Source organism: Neoarius graeffei, chromosome 16 (genome assembly GCF_027579695.1).
Source record: "Neoarius graeffei isolate fNeoGra1 chromosome 16, fNeoGra1.pri, whole genome shotgun sequence".
NCBI classification, from domain to species: Eukaryota; Metazoa; Chordata; class Actinopteri; order Siluriformes; family Ariidae; genus Neoarius; species Neoarius graeffei.
The window spans coordinates 6,318,479-6,334,652 of NC_083584.1; the positions used below are offsets into that span (position 1 = coordinate 6,318,479).

The 16,174-nt window shown below is 43.8% G+C and overlaps 1 protein-coding gene across 1 annotated transcript; it reads left to right on the plus strand.

Moving 5' to 3' along the window:
• The first annotated feature begins 1,509 nt into the window (after positions 1 to 1,509).
• On the plus strand, positions 1,510 to 15,084 carry cthrc1a (collagen triple helix repeat containing 1a). The gene is made up of 4 exons (XM_060941957.1): positions 1,510 to 1,702; positions 10,962 to 11,180; positions 11,639 to 11,855; positions 14,619 to 15,084. The coding sequence occupies exons 1-4, from the start codon at positions 1,586 to 1,588 to the stop codon at positions 14,759 to 14,761; spliced, it is 696 nt and encodes a 231-aa protein (XP_060797940.1). The 5' UTR covers positions 1,510 to 1,585; the 3' UTR covers positions 14,762 to 15,084.
• Positions 15,085 to 16,174: the final 1,090 nt, after the last annotated feature.

The window sequence follows — 16,174 nt, forward strand, 5'->3', positions numbered from 1 at the left end:
TTTCTGACTGGAAGGGTTAAAATAATCTAAACTACTTAACAGTTTGGTTTACAGAGATAATTTAATCCTCCATGTTACTATTTAACATGTTTAAAAATGTTAAAAAGATTTTCATGTCGCTTTTTAGGAACATCGTGAGAAACTGAGAGAAGAGAAACTGAGAGAGAGAAATTGAGAGAAACTGAGAGAGAGAAACTGAGAGAAACTGAGAGAAGAGAAACTGAGAAAGAGAAACTGAGAGAGGAGAAACAGAGAGGAGAAACTGGGAGAGAGAAACTGAGAAACAGAGAGAAGAAACTGAGAGAAACAGAGAGAAGAAACAGAGAGAGAGAAACTGAGAGAAACAGAGAGAGAAACTGAGAGAGGAGAAACTGAGAGAAACAGAGAGAGAAACAGAGAGGAGAAACTGAGAGAAACTGAGAGAGGAGAAACTGAGAGAAACTGAGAGAAACTGAGAGGAGAAACTGAGAGAAACTGAGAGAGAGAAACAGAGAGAAACTGAGAGAAACTGAGAGAAGAGAAAATGAGAGAAACAGAGAGAGAAACTGAGAGAAGAGAAACTGAGAGAAGAGAAACTGAGAAAGGAGAAACTGAGAGAGGAGAAACTGAGAGAAACAGAGAGAAGAAACTGAGAGAGAGAGAGAGAGAGAGAGAGAGAGAGAGAGAAACTGAGAGAGGAGAAACTGAGAGAGGAGAAACTGAAAGAAGAGAAACTGAGAGAAACTGAGAGAGGAGAAACTGAGAGAGGAGAAACTGAGAGAAGAGAAACTGAGAGAAACTGAGAGAGGAGAAACTGAGAGAAGAGAAACTGAGAGAAACTGAGAGAGGAGAAACTGAGAGAAGAGAAACTGAGAGAAACTGAGAGAGGAGAAACTGAGAGAAGAGAAACTGAGAGAAACTGAGAGAGGAGAAACTGAGAGAGGAGAAACTGAGAGAAACTGAGAGAGGAGAAACTGAGAGAAGAGAAACTGAGAGAAACTGAGAGAGGAGAAACTGAGAGAAGAGAAACTGAGAGAAACTGAGAGAGGAGAAACTGAGAGAAGAGAAACTGAGAGAAACTGAGAGAGGAGAAACTGAGAGAAGAGAAACAGAGAAACTGAGAGAGGAGAAACTGAGAGAAGAGAAACTGAGAGAGGAGAAACTGAGAGAGGAGAAACTGAGAGAAACAGAGAGAAGAAACTGAGAGAGAGAGAAACTGAGAGAAGAGAAACTGAGAGAGGAGAAACTCAGAGAAGAAACTGAGAGAGAGAGAGAAACTGAGAGAAGAGAAACTGAGAGAGGAGAAACTGAGAGAGGAGAAACTGAGAGAAACTGAGAGAGGAGAAACTGAGAGAAGAGAAACTGAGAGAAACAGAGAGGAGAAAATGAGAGAAGAGAAACTGAGAGAGAGAGAAACTGAGAGAAGAAAGGAAACCGTGCCGGTCCTCGCACGCGCGCCTCCTCTTTTCTCCCCCAGCCTGAGACGCCACGCGTGAGCGCGCCCCCCCGCTCGCCCTTTGAATCGAGAGCGCGCACAAGGCACGAGCCCTGTCTCCGTCTCTCTGTGTGTGTCTCTCTCTCTCTCAGTGTGCGCGCGCGGCTGAAGATGGGCGCTGTGTCTCCGCTTGTCCTCTGCTTGTGGCTGCTGTTCCCGCTGTGTGTGACACAGAAAGCGAAAGACCGGAGGACTGCGGGGCTGAAGGACACCGAATTCGTGGACAAGGTGAGGGAAAACAACAACAACCGGAAACCGGTTCAGCATTCACTGGGGACAGAACTCCAGTCCGTGCAGTTACTTTCACACACAGGCGAAGGGCTGTTTCAGTGTTTTATACAGAATCAGAACCTTTCCTTTAATGTTCTTCTGTTTTTCATGCAGAAATAATTTAAATACCTTTATAATTGGGTTGGGGGGATTAAAGCCAAACTCCACCCGGAAACACCGCCTGCTCGCCCTTTGCAGGGGTTAGTGAGTCAGTGGGTTAGTGACTTAGTGAGTCAATGGGTTAGTGAGTCAGTGGGTTAGTGACTTAGTGAGTCAATGGGTTAGTGAGTCAGTGGGTTAGTGACTTAGTGAGTCAATGGGTTAGTGGGTTAGTGATTCAGTGGGTTAGTGACTTAAGGGGTGTTCACACGGCAACTTTTACTCCGGTGTAGCACCGGGGCTGCCCCGGTAGAGCGTTCACACGGTACAAAGTTATACCGGTGTAGCCCCTGAAAGCTGCTTAAACCGGTGCAAATCTAACCCTGCTCGGGAGGTGGTTTAAGAAATTTACTCCGGAGTAAATGCTAGTTTGCGGGGCAGCACCGATATAAAATGGGACGTCTGAACGCTACAGGGGTAGACTCGCTACGCGTCAGGAGAGTTGATTACATACGGGCATTGCATAATTTGCATCCTGGTATTTTGCGCTTCCAAAATGGCGAATATCAACAACAACAGAACTGCGTGTCTTCCAGTGTTGCCAGATTGTCAGTTTTAAGTGCATTTTGGTGGATTTGAACATATTTTGGGATGGAAAAAGTCAGCAATATCTGGCAACACTGGTGTCTTCATCCACGTTGTTTTCCCGGCGCTTGATGATGCCATGACAACCGGGAAAAGGAAGTACATTTTCACGCATGCGCATATTTCATTTCCGCATTATTACTATCGGAAATGATAGTAATAATGATAGGAAATGATGATAATAATAAAAGGAAATGATATAAAAACTTTATTACTATCAAAGGAAATGATAGTAATAAAGTTTTTGCTACTATAACACGGTCGCAGAAACTGCCGTGTGACCGCAAGTGGGGCTGCACCGGTGCTAACACGCTTCTCTCTAGTAAGCAGGGTTGTGACGTGTGAACGCTCCACAAAATTTACACCGGTGTAAGATATATCGCAACAAAATACATCGGTGCAGCATCGATGCAAATATGTGCCGTGTGAACAGGGCTGGTTTAGTGACTTATTGAGTCAATGGTTTAGTGAGTCAATGGGTTAGTGACTTAGTGAGTCAATAGGTCAGTGGATTAGTGAGTCACTGGGTTAGTAAGTGAGTCAGTGGGTTAGCAGTGCTCAAAAAACCTCATGTCCGATCGTCCGAGACGACTAAATTCTGTGCAAGGATGAGTAAAACTTTAATGGTAATTAAGTTAGTGCTGGCAACTTAAACAACAGGCACACAGGCGCTAGAGAGCAGGGAATCAGTCTAAAGTAGCTCGTCTCATTTCATGGGAAATGCGTTAAAAAGTTTTATTCATTAACACGACAATATATACAAGTACAAAAACTATTTTGAGGAAATCATTCAAATGTCCTTGTTTTTGGTTATAATTCATCAAAGCATGCATGTGTTCGACTGTACTGGAAAAGCTTGGCTCAGAGCGGTCCACATAATGACGTAATTATACCGATTGGCTAAGGGTGACGAGGGTCAAGGACATTGTGTGCCAACAGTGCGGTTGAAGTGGGCAGGTGTCAAACTTGGAACATTATTGAGTGATATTGTTTATTATTAACTCCAGTCGTGATATATCTCATCTCATTATCTCTAGCCGCTTTATCCTGTTCTACAGGGCCGCAGGCAAGCTGGAGCCTATCCCAGCTGACTACGGGCGAAAGGCGGGGTACACCCTGGACAAGTCGCCAGGTCATCACAGGGCTGACACATAGACACAGACAACCATTCACACTCACATTCACACCTACGCTCAATTTAGAGTCACCAGTTAACCTAACCTGCATGTCTTTGGACTGTGGGGGAAACCGGAGCACCCGGAGGAAACCCACACGGACACGGGGAGAACATGCAAACTCCACACAGAAAGGCCCTCGCCGGCCACGGGGCCCGAACCTGGACCTTCTTGCTGTGAGGCGACAGCGCTAACCACTACACCACCGTGCCGCCGTCGTGATATATCAGCTAAAAAAAGTTCTAATACCGGATTATGTGGACAATCTTAGTCAGAAAGAAGTGAAGGATAGATATACACAAAATGAGTTTATTAGCAGTTATGATCCATAGAAAATTCCTCGAAATGACTGGAGTGATGGTGCAGATTTGTGGCCTACCGTTAGCATTAGCTACATGTTGGAATATACATTCTTTTTCCCGAAAAGTCCCGACACATAAGAACAGTTAAAAAAAATAAAATAAAATAAAACCCACAAAAGCAAGAAAACCTTCTTTGTGTAAAGACTTTTTCCCGACATCAGCTTTTGGGAACAGAGTGTTGCGAAAGCCAGAGCATTTCTCTCAAAGGGCTCCGACCTGAATCCTGCTCCCCTCAGGGTTGTCCCGATCCGATATTAGGATCGGATCGGCCGCCGATATCAGCAAAAAATGCGCATCGGGATCGGATCGGCAGGCGCGGAAAAATTCCGATCCAGACTCCCTATCCATTTTAAAAAAAACTCCGCTCCGGGTTTTCCAGCGCACCGATTTAGATAATCCATTCCAGTTTTTTGCTCTGGTTTCCCCAAAATCCGGTCCGCATTTTCCAGCACACCTTCAGCACCAGCATTAGCGTCTTACAATTTACCTCAGTGGCATCTTCTACATTATCACGGCGATGTAAATTTAGCAGTAGTTTCACGGTAAAGATGTCAGCTGTGTGGGATCATTTTACCCTAAAGGACGACAAAGACGAAGAGGTGGAGTGCAACATATGCCACAATAAAGTCAGGCGTGGTGGTAAAGCTGTAAGAAGTTTTAATACAACCAACTTAATAAAGCATTTAGCAAAATACCACCATAAAGAACACGAAGAGTATCTTAAAAAAACTGCAGACAAAAAGAAAGGTCCTACACAACTAACACTAGCAGATTGGGGAGTAGAAGGCATTTTTGTTTTTAAATAGTTTACAGTATTATTTGCACTGATTTTTAAAGCCTTGGTTTACACTTGTTCAAGAGAAGAGTACTGATGCTGAGTTAATAGACTATATTATAGATACAGATAAGGTTGTTTATGTGCTTTGCTTTTTTGATACAGTTTACAGTCTTATTTGCACTTTTTACTGACCACTGATGCCATTTCTGTTTTTTTATTTATAATGCTGTCTATTTTGTGTTTATCCCTGAATAAACAGGTCAGTTTCTTGTTATCAACCATTGTGTATTATTCAAACTCACCTAATTCAGCTGGCTAGCTGTTCTCAAGAGTACTAAAACCCTTTTCAACATGAGTCTGACAACTAGGTAAGGAAGGTAAATAACTTTGAACTTTAATACATGCTCGGATAGGCCGGTATCGTATCGGCCAGTATCGGTATCGGATCGGAAGTGAAAAAAAATATCGGTATCGGATCGGAAGTGCAAAAACCTGGATCGGGACATCTCTAGCTCCCCTCCATGTCTCATCTCTCCATAACCCCAACGACATAGAGTGCAGATAGCTCTGTAACTACATCATTTATACAGTAATGGTGATTATTATTATTATTATTATTATTATTATTATTAAAACAATATCTGAGGTGTTATTAATTGTAAAATAACAAAATATCTTTGCTCTAGACTTTCAAACAATATTGTAAGATTTTATTTTAATTTTATCTAATAGTGGTCGCTACAATAATTACAAACCCGAACAGAATCGGCACATTCCAGCTGTAGCTGTAGTTATACAGTAACTATAATCATTCTTGTAATAATAATTTCAATAAATGGTTAATGTTCAGTTCCCTCTTCATTTATTCTCGATGCAACGGCACAGTTGAGTCACGCAGGTTGATCAGTGTGTAAGAGACAATAACAATTTTATCCAAAATAGTTTTTCCTGCCTTAATCAATTGATTTCCGTTTCACGTGCGTTCAGCTTTTGTAAAGTTCACTGTGTTTGTGCAGAACTCTCTCAGACTGTAGGTTCATTTCTACACTCTGCTTACACAGTGACATTTTGCACAGGACTGTGTTCCTTTGAGAACAGAAACAAAGCTCCAGCATTATTATTATTATTATTATTATTATTATTATTATTATTATTATACTCATTCAAAACTCTCCACAGCTTAATACACCCTAAGGCCATTATTAAAAAATGTTCTGTTTCCAGTCCACCGGCCGGGTGAGTGCCGTTTGTGCGGTTGAATTTTTTTTTTTAACGCCAGTTTTTCAACATTTTTTTCGGGTTCGTAAATCTAAAATCGAACTTGACATTTCCGCATTCCCAGGGCTTTCCACTAAGGCTCATACTAGCCAGCCATGACAAATAAGTAGCCAGCCGGGGGGGTAAACACAAAAACTCCTGTGCATGCAGTTCCCAGGATTAAATGTATTTTCCACAGACCATTTATTTATTCACTTTACTCAAATACAAAGTAAAATGGCAGTAAATCTTCTTTCTTTTCTTGCGTATTGCATCATGAGGCGTTCCTGGCTTGTAAATCTCTTATTTTCGGTGCATGGCACATTCACGCAGCTGAGCATGCTATGAATTAACAACGACAACAGTCTGCAGTGGGGCTACACAATTAAACACTCAGCGAACATTTCTCCATTTGTGTATGAAAATACACTCCAACCACTCAGTTTGGGTTCATTTACAACCAACGGTGTCTTTTGATGCCAGCACGTAATTGAACGAGAGAAGACTGGTTTACCGGAGACAAAATAAGCGTCATCTCTGCTTCTGTTCCCTCCGACACACTACTGCCTCCGCCGAGTGCACGCGCACTCTGAACTGAATCAGCTCTGCGCATGCGCCGTGCGGCACAAAAAAACGGCAGCCACCATGAAGGAAGGAGATCCGGAGTTTTCAAACATTTGCTTAAGTGTGAAATCGCAAAATGGTATTCTAGCGAACAACAAAATAGTAAAGATTCAGAAAAACAAATCATTCAGTGATCATTTTAATAGTGTAATTTCATCCGAACTAGGCCTAACGCTCGATTTAGAACTACAAAAAGTCCGTGTGTCGGACATTTTAAGTACCTTTGTAAAAGTTTTGCAAATGTTGCAGTCAGCATTTAAAATGCTAACTTAAAGTTTTTGTACAAGTTTCAGTTGATTAAACTGTCATTTTATTAAATGTGTCTGCTTTTGTAATAAAAAAAGTACTGAAAGAAAAAGCAAACACAGCATTGCGATTTCTTATACATCCATATATATATTTAAAAAAAAAATCCCTCCCGACTGAAAATTTTTTTGCTCACCCGGTGGACAGGAAACAGATTTTTTTTTAAGGATGGCCTAAATTATTCATTCCTACGGAGCCCCTAAAGGGACATGGAATAAAAAAAAAAAAATCAAAGTAAAAAAAAAAAACTATGTACTTAATAAATCAGGCTGACCCGGAAGTACGTCAGCTTAACTTTTGCGAGATCTCGCAAAAAGTTTTGCGAGATCTCGCAAAAGTACATAGTTTTTTTTTTTTACTTTGATTTTTTTTTATTCCATGTCCCTTTAGGGGCTCCGTATTCCGCTGCTACTAGAACTAATTTCTTTCTGAATGTGTCTGCATATATTGGTGTTATGGTTTTGTGGATTTATGATAATGATGCTGCTTCATGTATTAAAAAGAAATCAACTGCATCCTGTCCTCGCCAGAATAAAATAAAGCTCTGGGCAAGTGGAATTGTTTTCGGGCGAGTGTGTTTTGGGAGCTGCTCGCCCATTGGGCAAGTAAGACTGGGAGATTTTTTTTCGAGGACTGGTTAGTATGTTAGTGAGTCAGTGGGTCAGTGACTCACTAGTCAGAGTCAGTGTGGTTGTGTGTCTTGCTGATGTCACAGGGGGACATTGTTATTGCTATTAATTAATAAGCAAAAAAAAAACCATCCCGGGCTATCTCAGACAATCAGGTTTTACTGTTAGTTCTTAAAAACAACAACAAGAAGAGCTTCTTTTCTCTTCAGCATCACATTAATGAAAAAAATTAACATACAAGTAATGGAGGTGTCGGAGCGAATGCTGGACTCAAACCCTGAAACGCAACATCGACTCGACTTGGTGAGCGATCTACACAGCAACACTGACGGCAGGATTCCAGCGAAAGCCTTGGGGTCAGTCTACAGGATATTTCTGTCTTTCACAATGGTCACCATGTCAGAGTTTTGGTTGGGCGACTGGCAGCGCTACACGTCTGACCCCGACCAATCATCATTCAAGGAGGAGGGTCAAAGAATGCCAATCATGACTATCAAGGAACACGTTGTAGGACAATACAAAATATTCTGACATGCTTGACTTTTCTTAATAGGACATCCTAGATTTTGCCACATCACTTCATGAAAATTGGGCTGAATTTGAACTAAAGCCCCGCCGCATTGCTCTCTGTACATAAGGCTAAATCTCACTGCACTGCTATCAGCGTCGTAGGTAACACAGGGAGCCGTGAACCCTCCATGAAAGAAGTTTATACAAGGCTGGATTTTTCCTCTGAATTGTTTAAATGATAACGTGAGATCCAACAAAGCTGAACTGTATGAAACAATGTGTCAGTGTCCTAATGGGCGTGGCCTAATCTTCTAAAATTCTAATAAGCACTTCAGTGGGATGTGATCACACACTTTTTTGGGGTTTTAAACAGATCCAGAGCATCACAGAGCTTTCAGTCGTCTCTGCTGTGGAGAGAACAGGAAGTCTTTTATTGGGACTTGTGTGAAGAACGAGAGATTTGCATTGGAGCTTCCGGACCTTTCAACCTCCAGCGCGCGCACACACACACACACACACACACACGCTTCCCTGAACATTAAGTTTTATAAAGAAGTACACGTTAGCCAGATACCCTGGGCTTCATTATTCCCATCACCATTTAATGGGAATTTTGGCCGCTACCTGGGATTACTGTTCATGATGGACCCGTGAGGATACAGAGTACCCATAATCCCATAGTGCAGGCTGATATTTTTACAGAATAGAGAGTAAGGTGCCATTTTGGACTCAGATTTTGGGGTGCCAATACTTATTCAACCATCACGGCATTGCTGTAGCTTTTTATCTAAATCCAGGAAACCCATCATGAGCAGGAAGGACGAGTTGCCGTTTGAACCCAGAAGGCAGAATATTTAAAATATTCCTCTGTAATGACTGAGTCTCCGGTCATGGATAAGGTCCGTGCTTGACCTTTGACCTCTGGGAATTTTTAGCACCCACAGTGCACTGAGAGTGAACTACCCGCTGCGTGCAGCTCGTTCCGGCAGTCGGCAGTCATTTCCCATCAGCAAACCTGGCACTTTTTCTTTTGGGCTTTGAAGAATTTGCTTGTTCAGCTCCTGGGAGACGTACAAACACACTCTGGAGTGTGTGTGTGTGAGAGAGAGAGAGAGAGAGGGGGTATAATGTGTTTTTTGTGTCGTTCTGACCACCAACCGTTTGGTTTCCATTAACTGAGATCCCACAGGAGGTGTGTGTGTGTGTGTGTGTGTGTGTGTGTGTGTGTGCGCACCACAGGAATGTCTGAAACGAGATCATACAGTGCAGTGGAGTAAACGTGACATGAAGAGGAAAGATGTTCCGTTGAGTGGATTGTGGTTCTGATCTTTTAATTTTTTCTGTGGAGTTTCATCAGTTCAGGAGTTTATTTACACGTCAGGTTACACGACTAAACCCCCCCACATGACTAAACCCCCCACAGTGTGTCTCTGAGGTGAGACGTGTTCGGTGTCTATGTTTACTTCAGTTTGTCCTCGAGCCGCAACGATAACGGAGCTGACGAGTAACAGAAACTTATAGCTACCAGTTTAGAACTGTGAACATTCGCTCTCTCTCTCTCTCTGTCATCCATTTGTCTCTCTCTCTCTCTCTCTGTTGTCTGTCTCTCTCATCCTCTCTCTCTGTCTGTCTGTCTGTCTGTCTGTCACTCGCTGTCTGTCTGTCTGTCTCTCTCCTTTTCTTTATAAGTACTTTAAAATCAACATAGCTTTCTTTTTTGTGATGATGATTATTATTAATTTCTTTAACTCTAAGGGAATCATAAGGTTTTATTTTTACATTCTCTTTTTTCTTTTCATGAATTCACATTTTTTATTTTCTAAATTTTTACACTTTCATGGTCTGATGCATATTTTCATTTATTTATTGTTATTAAATTATGTTTATGATTTTTTTTATTTACACTATTTTTACTGACACATCTTCATTGTACAGTTATGAATTTATTTATTATTTTTTTCCTTGGCGGCACGGTGGTGTAGTGGTTAGCGCTGTCGCCTCACAGCAAGAAGGTCCGGGTTCGAGCCCCGGGGCCAGCGAGGGCCTTTCTGTGTGGAGTTTGCATGTTCTCCCCGTGTCTGCGTGGGTTTCCTCCGGGTGCTCCGGTTTCCCCCACAGTCCAAAGACATGCAGGTTAGGTTAACTGGTGACTCTAAATTGAGCGTAGGTGTGAATGTGAGTGTGAATGGTTGTCTGTGTCTATGTGCAGCCCTGTGATGACCTGGCGACTTGTCCAGGGTGTACCCCGCCTTTCACCCGTAGTCAGCTGGGATAGGCTCCAGCTCGCCTGCGACCCTGTAGAACAGGATAAAGCGGCTACAGATAATGAGATGAGATTAAAAAAATTATTATTACTTTTGTTGTTTTGTCTGGAACCTGGTGTGTGTGTGTCATCTGTCTATCTGTCTCTCTGTCGTCTGTCTGTCTCCTCTCTCTCTCTCTCTCTGTGTCGTCTGTCTGTCTCTCTCACCCTCTATAATAATTATAATAATGTGCGTTCCCCACATTTTAACAATTATTCCCATTATTTATTTGATTGTGACACAATTTTATAATTCAGTGATTAAATCATTTTAAATATCTTAAATTATAATCAGTATTTTTTTCATAACTCAGTACTTTTCCTTTTCCTTCTGTGAATTCAGTAACAGTAATATTTTTGCTCGTCTCCTTAAACTTTATATTGGTCACTTATATATTTTTACTTTTTCTGCTCTTTCCACATATTTTCCTGATTTAATTTTATGTTGTCTTCACGCACTTCTTTCCTTCACACACTCGTCACTCTCAGTTCTTTAATTCTTGTCCTTGTTCTCGTCCCTCCTCCTGCAGTACAGCGTGTGTGCTCAGGGTCCTCCTGGAGTGCAGGGCCGTGATGGTAATCCGGGAGTGAATGGTATTCCTGGCACCCCAGGAATCCCCGGCCGTGACGGGGTGAAGGGGGAGAAGGGCGAGTGTGTGACGGAGAGACTCGAGGAACCGTGGATTCCGAACTACAAGCAGTGTGCGTGGAGCGCGCTGAACTACGGCATCGACCTCGGCAAGATCGCTGTAATGATTTCATTCACTGCTTCCTGCATTTTCACTCGAACTGTTCGCTTCGAGCTCGTCATAACAGAAACAACTTTCATTCGGTCACTGATGTTATCACAGAACTTTTAGATAAATCCAACAATAAGAACAGGTTTTGAATTTTTTCCATCCTTTTCTGTTCCTTCTCTTTTTTATTAATTTAGTTTTAAAATATTTAGTTTTTTGCTAAGTTTTCATTATTTTTTCTTTTCTTTCCTTTTTTTCTCACTTTTCCTTTCTTTCCTTTACAAACTAGTCTTGGTTAATGGAGATTATAAACTTTCTTTGATCTTTTCTTTTCTAAAAATGGTCTTTGTTCATGTAAAAGCTCTCAGCCAAACAGAGCGCACTATTCAGGACTAATATTAGTAAAGAAATATAGCTCTGTGTGTGTGTGTGTGTGTGTGTGTGTGTGTGTGTGTGTTCCGTCTCTGCAGGACTGCACATTCACTAAGCTGCGTTCGGACAGTGCCCTGCGAGTGCTCTTCAGCGGTTCGCTCCGGCTCAAGTGTAAGACGGCCTGCTGTGGCCGCTGGTACTTCACCTTTAACGGCGCCGAGTGCACCGGACCGTTACCCATCGAGTCCATTATCTACCTGGACCAGGGCAGTCCAGAGCTCAACTCCACCATCAACATGCACCGCACGTCCACAGGTAACGGCTTATTCACTCAGTCTTTACTGAAAAGGAACACGGGTTTTATTGAGCTGTCGGGGCATGTGATGTCGGGTCGGGGCGTGGCATGTGATGTCGGGTTGGGGCGTGTGATGTCAGGTCAGGGCGTGGCATGTGATGTCGGGTCGGGGCATGTGATGTCGGGTCGGGGCGTGTGATGTCGGGTCAGGGTGTGTGATGTCGGGTCAGGGCGTGGCGTGTGATGTCGGGTCAGGGCGTGGCGTGTGATGTCAGGTCAGGGCGTGGCGTGTGATGTCAGGGCGTGGCGTGTGATGTCGGGTCAGGGCGTGGCGTGTGATGTCAGGTCAGGGCATGGCGTGTGATGTCAGGTCAGGGCATGGCGTGTGATGTCAGGTCAGGGCGTGGCGTGTGATGTCGGGTCAGGGCGTGGCGTGTGATGTCGGGTCAGGGCGTGGCGTGTGATGTCGGGTCAGGGCGTGGCGTGTGATGTCGGGTCAGGGCGTGGCGTGTGATGTTGGGTCAGGGCGTGGCGTGTGATGTCTGGTCGGGGCGTGTGATGTCAGGTCAGGGCGTGGCGTGTGATGTCAGGTCAGGGCGTGGCGTGTGATGTCGGGTCAGGGCGTGGCGTGTGATGTCGGGTCAGGGCGTGGCGTGTGATGTCGGGTCAGGGCGTGGCGTGTGATGTCGGGGTGTGGCGTGTGATGTTGGGGCATGGCATCGGGGTGTGGCGTTGTTCTTAAACCGAACACTGTTTCAATAATAAACACGAACTCTGTGTCCAATGAATGACCCGGGTTTATAAAGTTATCCTTCTACATCGGTTCCTCGGCGAATTCCTGTCCCACCACCACCACCGGTTCTCCCCATCATGGGACATTTAGCGAACACACGCTTCCTCTGATGGCTCTTTTTGCGTCACTGCACAGAGTCCAGCACAGTCTGCCCTCTTCTACATCCACGAGCTCACAGACGCCTGTGATTGGTGAGTGTTGCTGTGATTGATCTGTAAGATGGTGTAAGCTCCTCCCACCCACAGAGCATGGCTCATGGCTCAGTCGTGCTCTCTCTGCTCTTGGCTGTGACATCTTCAGGATTCAAACTCTCAGTCTGCAGGTGATGGGCGGAATGAGTTTCTGTTGCACCACCCACAAGCCCATGGACTGAGAGTTTCTTCCTCCAGATGTGAGTGTGACTGGATGTGAAGTACAGAGCCACAGACAGACGGTTAGAAACAAGCGTTTATTGTCGAACTGTTGAGGAGACGGATGTTGCGGAGACACGAGACGTTTACTGCCTTCAGTAATTCAGCTTCACTCTGCGTTATTCTGCACAGAGGAGCTGTGGGTCAGTCGCTTTATCGTTGGGGAAACGGGACGCAGGCTCGTTAGAAAACTGTACAGACGGATTCAAACAAAACTAATAAGTGCAGGAGCAGGTGAGAGTGGGATGGAGAACAAAAAACAATCACGCACAGCTTTAGTGTTGGTGACTACATTACATCAAGAATGTAGAAACATCCTTTAGATCATACACACACATTTTATATACACTGCACACACACACACACACTACACACACATTGTATAAACACACACACCTTTTATACACACTGTATACACGCACACCTTTTTATACACACTACACACACACTACACTGTATAACACACACCTTTTTATACACACTACACACACACTGTATAAACACACCTTTTATACACACTGTATACACACACCTTTTATACACACTACACACACACACTACACACACACTGTATAAACACACACACCTTTTATACACACTACACACACACACTACACACACACTGTATAAACACACACACCTTTTATACACACTACACACACACACTACACACACACTGTATAAACACACACACCTTTTATACACACTACACACACACACACTACACACACACTGTATAAACACACACACCTTTTATACACACTGTATACACACACCTTTTATACACACTACACACACACTACACTGTATAACACACACACCTTTTATACACACTACACACACACTGTATAAACACACCTTTTATACACACTGTACACACACACCTTTTATACACACTACACACACACTGTATAAACACACCTTTTATACACACTGTACACACACACCTTTTATACACACTACACTGTATAACACACACACCTTTTATACACTGCACACACACACACACACACACACACACACACACACACACACACACACACACACAATAACACACACTACACACACCTTTTATACACACTGTATAAACACACTGTACACACACACTATATACACACACACTACAAACACACTGTATAACACACCTTTTATACACACTACACACACACTGTATAACACACACTATACACACACCTTTTATACACACTGTACCCACACACACACACACACACACACACTGTATAAACACACTATACACACACACCTTTTATACACACACACACACACACACACACACACACACACATTTTATACACACACACTGTATACACAAACACAGACCTTTTGTACACACACACTTTATACACACACACTGTATAAACACACACTGTATACACAGACCTTTTATACACACTGTACACACACACACACACACACACACCTCTTAGACACACTATGTAGACACTGTATTTTCACTCCTGGGGGATTTGTCTCTGTTAAATGGTTTATTAAACCGTACTGAAGTTGAAATCTGTGCTGGTGTGTGTGTGTGTGTGTGTGTGTGTGTGTGTGTTGTACAGTGGAGGGTCTATGTGAAGGCCTCAGCGCTGGTCTAGTGGACGTGGGGATTTGGGTCGGGACCTGTGCTGATTACCCGCGCGGAGACGCCTCCACCGGCTGGAACTCCGTCTCCAGGATGATCATCGAAGAGCTTCCTAAATAATTCTCCCCCTCCGTCTGCTCTGCTCTCGGCCGCTGGTCTGTGATCAGAAATCCACGCCTAGTGAACATCCTCATCACTGTGTTCCTCCAAAATCTCTCTGTTCGTTCAGTCAGGCCTGTCAGTGTTGTTCCAGAATCCTCTCTCCATCCTCTCTGTCCTTCCCAGCAGAGAGAACCAGTCACATTCAGGGTCGTGATCTGTCTACAGCCCTGGGCAGTTAGTTCACATAAAGCCTAAAATAAAAGAGAGATTTCTGACTGTCCAGAGAGATTACTGTATAATCTGGAAAATATGGTAAATAAAAGTTTTAATCTGTTTGTTTATATGCCTGGCTAGTGCTGAATATTTTAGAGCAGGGTGTGCCTTCCTGAAATTGGTCGGTGTGTCTTGAGCTGGAAGACACACCCACCAAATGTTTCTGAGTAGTATTCAACAACTTTTAACTACTTGAAGACTTCCAGATGTGGGCACACACACACTCACACACGCACACACTCTGTCCTTGTGAGGGCCTTCCATTGGCTCTTTTATTCTTTTTTTGTTGTTCAAACAACAACAATAATTATTTCTTTGTAGGAGCCACTCAAATGCCCCCAAGACGCTGAAATGGTACGATCCTCGTGGGGCCCTCTGGTCCTCTGTAGTCTATAAACACACACAGTGAAGTGAGATTTATTCCCACCGTGTTTAGTTTAGATGTTAAACATATTTATCTTGGGTTTTTTCTATCAAATAAAAGCGACTGTTTTTTACACATCTGAGTGCAGAAACATTTTGCTGATGAAGCAGAACTGGGGCGGCGACTCACTGCGCTGTAAAACACGGAGCAGACGGACACAAGTGGGTGAGAGAGAGAGAGAGAGAGAGAGAGTGTGTGTGTGTGTGTGTGTGTGAGTAATGGTGGGAACATTTCACCCACTATGTGTAGAGATGCTTATTCAAATGCTGTGCTCAGCCACTCTCCCTCTCTCTCTCTCCCTCTCTCTCTCCCTCTCTCTCTTGCGCGCGCTCTCTCTCTCTCTCTCTCTCTCTCTCTTGCTCTCTGTCTCCCTCTCTTGCTCTCTCGCTCTCTCTCCCTCTTGCTCTCTCTCTCCCTCTTGCTCTCTCTCTCCCTCTTGCTCTCTCTCTCCCTCTTGCTCTCTCTCTCCCTCTTGCTCTTGCTCTCCCTCTCGCTCTTGCTCTCTCTCTCCCTCTTGCTCTCTCCCTCTCTTGCTCTCTCTCTCCCTCTTGCTCTCTCTCTCCCTCTCTTGCTCTCTCTCTCCCTCTTGCTCTCTCTCTCCCTCTCTTGCTCTCTCTCCCTCTTGCTCTCTCTCTCCCTCTCTTGCTCTCTCTCCCTCTTGCTCTCTCTCTCTCCCTCCCTCTCTTGCTCTCTCTTGCTTTCTCTCTCTCCCTCTCTTGCTCTCTCTCTCTCGT

Bases quoted from the DNA above. Each gene is read 5' to 3' on its own strand.
- cthrc1a (XM_060941957.1), top strand. From the start codon at position 1,586: ATGGGCGCTGTGTCTCCGCTTGTCCTCTGCTTGTGGCTGCTGTTCCCG. The intron at 1,703-10,961 runs GTGAGGGAAAAC...CTCCTCCTGCAG, and splicing joins ACACCGAATTCGTGGACAAG to TACAGCGTGTGTGCTCAGGG. The intron at 11,181-11,638 runs GTAATGATTTCA...CCGTCTCTGCAG, and splicing joins TCGACCTCGGCAAGATCGCT to GACTGCACATTCACTAAGCT.